General features: G+C 36.7%; 2 protein-coding genes across 2 annotated transcripts; one reads left to right on the plus strand and one right to left on the minus strand.

Moving 5' to 3' along the window:
- Positions 1-213: 213 nt before the first annotated feature.
- Positions 214-7,589, plus strand: LOC110381827 (tubulin gamma-1 chain). Its single transcript, XM_021342236.3, has 10 exons — positions 214-394; positions 477-679; positions 871-1,017; positions 1,379-1,515; positions 2,283-2,477; positions 2,788-2,908; positions 2,991-3,122; positions 3,462-3,644; positions 7,012-7,198; positions 7,307-7,589. The coding sequence occupies exons 1-10, from the start codon at positions 346-348 to the stop codon at positions 7,321-7,323; spliced, it is 1,371 nt and encodes a 456-aa protein (XP_021197911.1). The 5' UTR covers positions 214-345; the 3' UTR covers positions 7,324-7,589.
- A 976-nt stretch (positions 7,590-8,565) lies between these two features.
- Positions 8,566-11,226, minus strand: Endos (endosulfine). Its single transcript, XM_049836054.2, has 4 exons — positions 11,055-11,226; positions 10,667-10,713; positions 9,576-9,692; positions 8,566-9,360 (listed from the first exon to the last, which is right to left on the minus strand). Exons 2-4 carry the CDS (start codon positions 10,703-10,705, stop codon positions 9,169-9,171), a joined length of 348 nt encoding a protein of 115 aa, XP_049692011.1. The 5' UTR covers positions 10,706-10,713; positions 11,055-11,226; the 3' UTR covers positions 8,566-9,168.
- Positions 11,227-12,294: the final 1,068 nt, after the last annotated feature.

Raw genomic sequence — 12,294 nt, forward strand, 5'->3', positions numbered from 1 at the left:
ATTTTCGTTAATGTGGTTAATGTTGTTTTTTATTTTTTACTAAATGATGAACGCGTTCAAATAGTATGACAGCTTTTGACAGTCTGTTTTATATTACACTTTTCTATGTCAATCCCAAATAGCTTCTCGTTTATTGGTGGAGAATTTCAATTTACAGTTTGGTCCAATAGAACGTATTGGAATTTGTTATAGAGCGGAACAGAAAGGGCATTATAGAACAAACTTATTCTTGGTTTGGTAATGGGCGACAGCGGCTCATGGATTTGTTTATGTTGTTTTGAAAAATAAACGAAATCTTTAGGGTTAATTTGGGGTTTATAAATCGTAAGAAAATAAAACTTCAAAATGCCGAGTGAAATGATAACGCTGCAGCTCGGCCAATGTGGCAACCAAAGTGAGTGTATCTAGTAGGAGAAATTAATCAGTTATTTTAAATTTGTCCTAATCAAATAGTAATTATCTTTTATTGTTTGTAGTTGGTTTCGAGTTCTGGAAGCAATTGTGTATAGAACATGGCATATCTCCGGAGGGGATTCTTGAGGAATATGCGTCGGCGGGGTCAGATCGGAAGGATGTGTTCTTTTACCAAGCTGACGATGACCACTACATACCTCGGGCAGTGTTGTTGGATCTGGAGCCTCGTGTCATACACACCATCATGAACTCGCCATATGCCAAGGTACGGGACTTAGTTTAGAAGTAAATCATGACATAATTTCAATGAATAACAACCATTGTGGGCAATTTAATAATATTTTGGTTGAAGTACGATAGTATGTAGTAAACACTGTAATTGCGTATTAATTCCACTTTATGTGACTTCAAGCACTCCTGTGTCTATAGCCCTTTTGACAAAGTGAATGTTTTCAGTTGTATAACCCAGAGAATGTGTACCTGTCGAAGCATGGAGGTGGTGCGGGTAACAACTGGGCATCAGGATATGCTCAGGGTGAGAAGCTGAACGAAGAAGTGTTCGACATCATCAACAGAGAAGCTGATGGCAGTGATAACTTGGAGGTTTGTTGTTATATTCCAAAAATATTAAGTCAACAATAAGCATGACAAACTCTTCTTCCCGCCCTGATTCCAATTTTATTTGGGGTCTGTGTAAATTATTGGCTACCATTTCCCACTGTCACTGATCATGAACTATCTATGAAATTTTGTAGGTAGGTAAGGAATGTTATAGGGAGTATCAGTATCATAGTTACTCTATAATTATTTACCCATTTTAATTATCAAAAATGGGTTCAATAGGCTATAATTTGTTACACTAATAACGTTTTACACTTGACTTGGCTGGGGCACTGCAGTACCCCCAGATCAGAGCTGGGTATTTGTTTATTACATTGTTAATTTGTAAAATAATTATCCACAGGGTTTTGTGCTGTGCCACTCAATAGCGGGAGGCACAGGGTCGGGCATGGGCTCCTACATACTCGAGCATCTGTCAGACAGGTTCCCGAAGAAATTGGTGCAGACCTACAGTGTGTTCCCTAATTTGGACGAAATCAGGTAAAATATTCTATCCAAGCGGGATACAATAGTCTCTTTGACTGACTGTAATTGACTGTAATTACTTGTAAAATTGTATTCTAAAATAAATTAAAGATTTTGTGGAATTCAATACATTTCCACAGTTGACAACTTCTCAACAACAGTAAATCTTTCCAACTTTGTGCTCATCTTTACACCTTACTATTAAACTTAAGATTTCAATCTCAAAGTGCTACAGCTAACGACATAATGTACTGTAGTCACGCGATGCGCGGTCAACGACTATCCATTGAAGAACATTACAATGTCACGGTCTTTACTCATTAGCGTTATACTCGCATGGTCATTAAAAGCAATTTAAAGCTAAACGTTAATCTTAACTTTAAGCTGTTGGTACAGCGAAACAGATTTTTACCGACTTATTAAAAAGGAGTTGCTATCGAACAGTTTTACAATTTAGATGTTATCTATACTAATATTATAATGAGGAAAACTTTGTTTGCTTGTAATGAATAGACTCAAAAACTACTGGACCATTTTTTTTATTTTTTTAAACATTCGAAAGCTACATTATCCACGAGTAACATAGGCTATATTTTATCCTGGTACGGGCAGTAGTTACCACGGGACGCGGGTAAAACCGCGGGATTTTTTAAATTTATTTATTGAAGTACGTATTATGAAATTATGTTATACCCATCTTCAGAAATAAATAGTACATTATTTTTCCCGTATCCATCGTATTTTCAAATTATCCTTGTCTCAATTCAACATATCTTCCACAGTGACGTAGTCGTCCAGCCATACAACTCGCTGCTAACTCTAAAGCGGCTAACAGAGAGCGCAGACTGTGTGATGGTGCTTGACAACACGGCACTGAACCGCATCGCCAGTGACAGGCTGCACATACAGAACCCGTCGTTTGCGCAGATCAACACGCTTGTCTCTACTATCATGAGTGCCAGTACTGCTACGCTTAGGTAAGCTTTTGAAACCTGAAAAATATTATGTTCTCTAGGTCCTAAAAGTCAGCAGAAAAGGGGGTAAAATAACGTTAAGCTAAGGGCCCAATTTTAGACCTGTTGAAGGTTTCACTGTTCTTTCCTTCAAAGAGCATTGTTCCTCTCAATATTAGTTTAAAGAGCTGTTGGGGTCCTAATGTAATTGTATTCAGGAATAAACATAGAATATTGCCACTGACTGATTCTGATAATTGCTTTTGTTTCTACAATTTGTTAATATTTCAATTGATGAAATCATGTGTTTAAGATGTAATTTGTGATATCTCAGGTATCCCTCATACATGAACAACGATCTGATCAGTTTGGTGGCGCCGCTCATACCGACCCCCAGACTTCACTTCCTAATGACTGGATACACGCCGCTGACTGCCGACCACGAACTGAATACCGTAAGTAAACCAACCATTAACAAAGTTCAGGAATAGTGGAATTTATAAATAACGTGATAATAAACCTTTTGGTAATTTCCAGGCGCCAAAAATCCGAAAAACCACAGTACTGGACGTGATGCAAAGGTTACTGCAACCAAAGAACATGATGGTCTCACTCAGTCCAGACAGGACGAATCAACATTGTTACATATCAATATTGAATATCATACAGGTAAGTACTTTATATAATTTTTCATATAAAGTATTGTTTTGAAAGCTTCATGATGAATAGCAGCTTGTCAAATCAAAGTCAAATGTTTTATTTCAAATAGGCCTTTGCATTCTCTAATGAGACGTCACACTAGTTGAACGGTTCCAAAAAATTGGTCTTATGGAAAAAGCCAGGAAGAAACTCCATGGATACTCTTAAAGAAGTAAAGTAAAATGTTCTGATACATAATTATAGTAAAGTCGCTATTGATAAAATTGAACATAGTTATATTACCAATCTTGTCCACTGCTATACATAAGGTCTGTCCAAAATATCATTGTCCTATTGTCAACTTGACAGGGCGAAGTAGACCCATCGCAAGTCCACAAGTCTCTCCAACGTATCCGCGAGCGCAAGCTAGCGTCGTTCATCCCGTGGGGGCCGGCCTCCATCCAGGTGGCGTTGTCGCGGCGCTCGCCCTACGTGCACGCCTCGCATAAAGTGTCCGGCCTGCTGCTCGCCAATCATACCAACATATCCTCAGTGAGTATAAAATTATTTTTTAACTAGCTGACCCCACGAACTTCGTATCGTTTAAACCTTCCCTGGACCTCTACAAACATTTTAAAACTAAAATAAGCCAAATCGGTCCAGCCATTCCGGAGTTTTAGTGAGACTAACGAACAGCAATTGATTTTTATATATAAGACTAGCTGTTGCCCGCAACTTCGTCTGCGTGGGCAATATAGAATAGTCAAAATACTACTTATCCCGTAGGTGCATTCTTTCACGTGACAGTATAATTAGGATTAGCACTTAGCAGTCGCATAGATTCATTGATCAAGGTTGTGTTGTGGATGTGACCATTTATCTAAACAAAAGAAGTAAAGTTTGTGACGTTGTGAATATCTCTGGATCTAGTCAGCCAATTTGGAAAATTATTACGTATGGTGCGTAAGTAATTTTCACAGGAAACAGTTATAATCTATGTTTATATGCTTTGAGTCTGACAAAGCTGTCATTTGTACATTTTCTGCAGCTGCTGCGACTAATCAGAAGCCAGAAAGTCTGTCAGTCTTACCATGGATATCGGCTTGTGTAGTTGACTGGATTGAAGATAGGTAGATAGGTAGTCGCTCCAAGCAAAATATTGGTACTCAAACAGATTCGGTGACTGGAAGCTAACACCAACATAGTTGGGGAATAGCTGGATGGATGATAAAATGAGTCATTATCATCAGCAGGCGCATAGGGTAGGATAATTTCACTACTGGGGAGAAACACTTGTATGACGGGGATTTTCTGTGCACTTACTCACTATGGTAAGGCTGACCCCACATTAGGCGTGCGCGATCCTCGGGCGTGTGAGTACCGCGGGCGTCGCGAGCACGCTGCATGAACGTCGCGTTTTGCTGCCCTGCGGCATGTGTGAAGAGTGCAAGCGACGCGCTCGCGGCGAGCACGCGGCGCTCGAGTTGCGTTCTTACCCCTTCGCCCGCTATCCCCGCCGCCCGCTAAACGCCTTAGCAGTTAAACGTCAAGGAGAACGGCGCGTGCGCGCCGCGAGCGCGCTGTAGGTAAATGCCGCAGGGCAGCTAAACGCGACGTTCATGCAGCGTGCTCGCGACGCCCGCGCTACTCACACGCCCGAGGATCGCGCACGCCTAATGTGGGGGAGGCCTAAGCCGGGACTCCACCGAAATGTTTGCATTAGTTCACGAATAGGCAAAATGTACGTATCTGTGAGAGTCCACTTCATGTGTTCGTACTTGAAACCTGCAGTTTTGCCAAGATTTTCAAAATGTACGCTTGCAATTTGTCATTTCTTGGTGGAGCCAGCAAATCGAAAGAAACATAAGTGTTGTATACTGTGCGTCACTACCGCACACCGGGAAAATTTCGCTCTTGCGGAGGACGTTTATATACCATATTTTGTGTCACACAGGACGACAGTAAGTATCCACCGAAACGCTTTCAAAGATCTGATGAACGAACAAATCAGACCTGACTTGGTCACCTGGGGCCAATCAGAGCTCTATGAAGCGATCATATGCTTTGGCTCCTACTGTTATTGTGGTTTCTGAAAATGTATTCACCTCATTCAACGATGAATGTAATTCTGATGGTACTATTAAGAACACTTGCTTAGCGCAGAAGCTGACGTTGGCAGGTCGACTCTTTTGACTTCTCGAATAGGATACCATTGGTTTTTGTGCAATGCACACCTGCAATGCATGCTGGATTAGGATAGGATACAGGTGGATAGGATTTGCAACAGAAAACAATTCTGTCTTTGTGATTGAATGACATCAAACGTAGTTTTATATAAAAGGTGTTTTTTTAGACTTGGCTCGGGTCTTACTGAGACTGTTCGTAATCGTGACCAGTGTATTTGCGATCAGAAGTTGAAAGCAAGCATGTCTCTGGTATGCGACGCGCAATTTGTACGTTTTCAGACGCATAAAGCATTTTACGTGTGTATGGTATTAAATCGAGAAAGCTCCCATTTCTTATCTGCACTTTGTATCTGGGCTTGTTCTTAAAGCTACAGAATCCTACATTACCCACCTACCTCACGCTTAGCAGCGCTTGCGAGAGACAGATCCTCCTTTCTTCTAGGATTAAGTTTACATATTTTGCATCAGAAAAAATAATAAAAATAATTAAGGTCTACTTAATACTACTCACTCAAAGTAATTTGTTTTAAGGCCACCACATAAGTGGAAGATAAGCTAAACTATGTTTATGAAAAAATCCTGATATGAACTCCATCTGTAACTTTAAATGATAATTAATTGTTATACTAAAGTCATCATTTTTGACATAATATTCAAAAAATAATTTAGATGGCACCGTTTTAAATTTGGCTGAGAATTATTATTTTCCTTTCATCAACGTAATAATTATAATTGGATTTTGATGTGGCACGGCAAACTGACAAACACTATTGAAATGTCTATCGAAAAATTACACTACGTGTTAAAATATGGTGAATTACGGAAAATACACAACTCCATCTGTTGAAATAATAATCGTCTATAAAGAATGTATGGTAATTTATTGTCATTTACCACCTCGCTCCTTTGACAAATTTTATGTATTTTATTTAACACAGATTACCACAGATGGAGCTACTTTAACCTTGGCTAAACACAATTTTTATATTTTTTTTTCTTCCGAAGTTACTTATGAAGGTGTGATTTTCTGTGTAAAAGTTAGTAATAGGCCGATCAACTAATATAAGTACAACATTCAAATGTACAGTTTTGACAAACAGATTGCGTGTCGTAATATTTTACATCTTGAATTCACAAAATTAATCATATCTTTTGATAGAGTGAATCGATTTCGATGAAACAAAAACTAAGTAATACCCCAAGTTACGTAGAATTTTAGTATATAAGCATTGTCTGCATTGAATTCGTAGATTTTACGTGAATCCCGAACGAACAAACAGATAAACAGACAAAAATGATGGAAATGGGTTCTGTTAGTTATCCTTTAACATGCTGGCTATTTTTTTTGCCAATTTCTTCAATGTACAAAAATTACTTTTCTACAGATTTATTATATGTATAGATTAGCCTCTGCCAGCGGTTTCACCCGCATCTCGTGGGAGATGCACGAACCCAGATGAAAAGTAACCTAATAATAATGGGCTATCTAACCCCGAAAGAATCTTTCAAATCGGAACGGTATGTCTTGAGATAAGAGCGTTCAAACAAACAAACTCTTCAGCTTTAAAATATTAGTATCAATGAAGGTAAATTTAAATAAGAAAAGTAGCCAAAATAAAAGAAAACATGATTTGCACGAAACATGCGGGCGAAACTGCGTTATACAGCTATTGATTAAAATCTATATAACTCATCACTTCACGTTTTTCAAATAATAAATTTCTGCTTCACAGTTGTTCGACAGATGTCTGCAACAGTTTGACAAGCTGCGCAAGCGCGAGGCTTTCTTAGAGGTGTTCCGCAAGGAGCCGATGTTCAAGGAGTCGCTGGAGGAGTTCGACGAGTCCAGGGGAGTGGTCGACGACCTCGTGCAGGAGTACCAGGCCGCTGCCACGCCAGACTACGTACATTGGAATCCAGGTATGAACGTCAACAAAAAACCTACCTATATTAACAGACAATAGCTCGTTTTTATAAGACACTGAGTATATTACGAAAATTAAATATTTTTCTTATTTTTTCTTTCAGAGAGCAGTCAAATATAACAGCAATCGGACTTGTGAATATGGGAAAAACGTTAACAGAACATGATCGGACGCGCTGCGAAGTGATTCCAAAGGAGTTGTCGGATGGTGTTTGATGAAAAGTACCCACAGCTGTAATTTAAGTTTTTGTTTAACAAGTGCCATTTATTATTGTATTCTTTAATCTCATTTTGTTAACATTGTTTACTCGAATATGTTATGATGGTATAGCCCTTACCTAAAAATAACGCACAGTCTGAAAATAAAACTCATTTTTTTACCAAGAATTTATTTTATATTTAATAGTAGCTATCTTTTCAACATTCCCTTATCCATATCTTTCACATATCACTCTCGTGCGAACGTTTCACAGTGGTTTGTACGTCCCGGCTATTGACACGCAATACAGACTGCTTTACAATCTATTTTATAGACGAACATCGATATTACGTGAGTATAATAAGTTGAAAACGAGATACTGTTAGCGACTATCACATTGTGTAAGAGTTTAGGCGCATTCTAGGAGCTTAGCGGTGAAAGCATTCATTTCGTTACCTATGAAGTTTCTAGGCTCCCAAAATGTACTAAACATACTCTAGAATATATAAAAATTGCACAAATGAGCTGCATTTATAAAAATAAAACCCTTGCACACATGGCTTCTATGCTCATCTCTTGTGTTTAGTGCTCTAGAGAGCAGATCTCAAGTCCATTGACTTAAATTTAATCCTTATTCATGTATACCCCCTTATTTACTCAGTACTATGGCATATGTACAGAGTCTCTACTGCCATCACATTAAAAGTTTATGGGATAATAATTATATGAATATGTTGATACACCATGATTAATGTTTATTTCTAAACTATTACATGGATTATGTATTTTTTCTCATATTATGTGATGTATAATATCTTTATGTACATTACTGGGTTTAGGAAAGACGACAATATTAGATATAGTGAGGGCCATAAACTACAATCAGCCAAACATTTAATTCATATTAGTCCATATATGTTAGTGACTCAACCGAGAATATTGTGAATGAACAGACATTCTTCCACATTGATGTAGCAAGATGTTGTTTGCTTACAAAATACTAAAATGCTGCAAAGTAATGCAAGATTTCATGGCAATGTTTGGCAATTGATTTCCCATCTAAACTAACCCAAGCGGACAGAGCCTACAGTCTACAGATGATGCTATGTAATATTGAAATAAATATGACAGTATCATGAGAACATAATAATTCACACACATCCATAACACACAACTATAACCTAATTTATTTATTATACATCAATATAACAGTTGTTCTTATAAAAGTTATGTTTTCAATTTCAACACAGACTAATTACGAATCACAATGTTGATATTAAACCATCAAGGTGCTAGGAAAAATGTTATGTGATTGATTAGAAATGAAATAATGCAACTATATTATTAGTGAACATTCATAAAATTAAAAGCGATGCGTAAGTGCGACGCGTTACTAGCAAAATAAAAATGTGCCCAAAAGACAATGACACTTTTCTTCAATCAATTACACAGGTAAGTGAATAAAATGTATGGACTTGAAAGCCATGTAATTCTATAATGCCCTTCTCATAAATTTTAGTGACTTGTCTGTAGTAGGCCTCACTATGGAAACAGCATGTGGATAAAATGAAAATGTTAATATTTTAAATGGAGCTTTTACTGGGACAATGCATACAATATGCAACTACATTTTCAGAGAATGGCAAAGCCACATGGCACTCTGTTTGCTTAGTGAAGCCTATTGATAATGATTGTAGAAGAGGGCATTGTGCAGGCCTTGTGGAATAGTTAGTGACACGGCCTTATGTCAACAACGGGCATCGTGGGCTAGGAGGTCTGGCTGGGCGCCTGGAACTTGGGCTGGATGATGGAAGTCTTGCGCAGCGGGACGGTCTCGGGCGTGGGGATGGCGTCGCCGGTCGGCAGCTTGGCGGGAGCAGCTGGCGCCTTGAACGGCTGCGCTAAGTTACCCGGCCGTTGCTTCGCCATTTGATAGTCGCCGGAATCGAAGAATTTTTGCTGTAAATTATATAACCACGTTGATTGTCACTGTTTCAAGAAAATTGAAATTCTTATCAATAAACGAAATGCTTAATAAAATTGAAGTCAAATTAGAGTAAGGACTATTTCTCCAGATATATAGAGAATATGTAGACAAAGTAGACATTCCATTAAAAAATAAGAAAAAAACATAAAATAAGAAAAATAAAACCATGTGATTATATAATACTGACCCCCTTGGCTAGTCTCTTCTGCAGGAATGCTGAGTGTCCCCCAGGCCCCCGTCCCAGCATAGCATTTGGGAACTTTGCCTTTAACTTTGCTTCCTCCAATTTTTCTAACTCTTTCGGCTGTAACAACAAAATGCCATATATTAAAACAAAACACATCTCCTAATTGGTTAGCTTCCTTCTTGTATTAATTTGGTTGAAATTTTTCCAGATTAAACAAGCTTCATATGATCAGGATTGATTCTATGGGGCTGTTAGGCCAGGATGCTACAATTACATTACCACAACAAACAGACTGACTAAGGGTTTCAATACCAATGTCAATCATATCACTTGTAAATAGATGAATCATCATCTTTTGGTGGTTGATTTTTTATAGACAGGTATTCAAAATCTGCCATAAAAAGTTTAAAAAATATGTGTGAAGTTAAATCCAGTTCTGCAAATAACTAGTTTTCCAAAAAACCACACTATAACTGCTTATCCAAATTATAAAAATATATGCAAATTTTTCATGAGTAATTGTAACTTGCAATTTCATTGTCTGGTAAATTCATTGTTTGTTTCAATGGTTGTGTTAAGTAATTAAAAATAGTACTTAACATCCTCAATAATTAATACTCTCCTTAATTATTGTTTTTGTTTGTCATCATCAAATCAATTGATTACAAAAAAGCAGCATAATCAGATAGCAACTAACGTCATTGAAAGCATCAACACAACTGATAAGAAACCTAGGTATGCTTATATTATTGATGAAATCATCATCATCTCCAGAGCCTTTTCCCAACTTTTTAGAGGTTGCCTTCTCTTCTAGTCTAAATGGGTGCTGCTGAGTACTGGTGGTTTACAAGGATAGACTGTCTGTCTGACCAGCCTATGTTGATGAAAAGAATAAACAAAAAAAAAATTGATGATGCTTCTCTTCAACGGCTAGATTTACTTTAATTATTTGGACCATTGTTTTTCAGCTAAGAAAATAGCCACCACATTGGTGCAAGTTTCATATAATCAGATTGAAACATATAATACTCCACCCTATAGATAATTAGAGTCTAATTTCGGTTACAAAGGCTTCAGTTAAGAGTACTTACATCCTTTGGAGGCTCAGGCTGATCAGGTGAATCACTCATTTTGACAACTGCAAAAGAAGGTAGATATTTTAAATAGATATATATGGCATCTAGAACATACTGCCGGCTCTATTAAGGGTTATCAAGTGCAACTAACCTACATACTAGATAGATGATAAAGATAATTGAACTACAGAAATATTTTGTTTACCCTCCCTATAAAAACAATAAATTCATACAAATGTAAAATCAGCAAGAGTAAACCTCAGTAATAAAGTTAACGGAAATTTTAACGAAGCTTAGCTCAATATAATTTGTGTCATAACGTAATTATTATTTGAAAACACATGGTTCATCGCAAAAACAATAAGATAATTCAATAACATTCTATCAAAGGAAAGTTGTTTACCTTGGTATTGATCTCGGGACCAGTAACAATGAAGCTTACAAGCATCCGATTACAAATTCAACGATCAAAATGGAAATTCACTGGTAATAAAATATTTAAAAGATCAAACGATTTAACAACAAATAGCAAATTCTCGTGATTTTCGTAACGTAAAAATGGCGTTCAGGGGGGAGACACTCCGTACATTTTGACAGCTAAGTGAATGAAGAGTCGCCACCTTTTATTTGGCCCGGAAACTATTTACTATCTAAAAGATACTTTAAATTACCAACAGATGGCACTACACTATAATCGTTTTTGTTTGTCAATATAAAATTATTTATGCAATATTAATTAGAGAAAAGTATGAGGAAAATATTAGACACTTAAAAAAAAGATAAAATAGGCGAATAAATTAAATACGGTTTGAAAAAGCACAAATATCAATTTTAATCTAAAAAGGCCTGGTGTCAGTATTCCAAGTAACTTAACAAAACCGATCATCGATCATAACAAAATATCAATATGGCGGTTTTTGCATTCTGCGTACACGCGTATAAAAAGTAATAATACATAATAATTATTTGTTTTCCTTCGACCTTTTACTATATTAACGATGACATTTTCTATTAGGGTAAGTAGCATAATGTAACTATAACGATAACCAATGTTATAGTTACATGGTGCTATTTACCCTAATAGAAAATGTTATGAATATGATGCATATATATTTTTATAGCTATAGCTATGTAGGTAGTTCGGGGCCAATTTAGAGAGAGATGGCGCATTGACAAATAGGTTTGCATGATTATCACGCAAGAGGGCTCTCTTTTCCCTATATATTACTTTACTCTTTGATGGCGTTATTAAAAATGTTACTATACTATATTTTTCTATTCTACTAAAAATTATGAATCTGAATTATTATTTTTTCCAAGAATGTAAAATGAAGAGCTTATATATTTCTATAAAAAAATTAATACGATGATACCTTATTTTTTATGGGTACAACGCCTAATATCTGAGATTAATTGAATCTGAAAGTTTCTAAATATTACCACAAGTAGAAATATGAGCAAGTTAACAACACTTGCATCCGAAAAAAACTACTGATATTTTTTTTTACGCAATTCAAAAATTAAATAATACTTCGTAAAAACTGGGAAAGCAATGAATCACAATATTTTACCTTTTCAAACATTTATAAAACAAAATTATGACTGAACATCATTGGTACGCATTTAAAAAAAAACAAACCAAC

The sequence above is a fragment of the Helicoverpa armigera genome, chromosome 3 (genome assembly GCF_030705265.1).
Source record: "Helicoverpa armigera isolate CAAS_96S chromosome 3, ASM3070526v1, whole genome shotgun sequence".
In the NCBI taxonomy this organism is placed as follows: Eukaryota; Metazoa; Arthropoda; class Insecta; order Lepidoptera; family Noctuidae; genus Helicoverpa; species Helicoverpa armigera.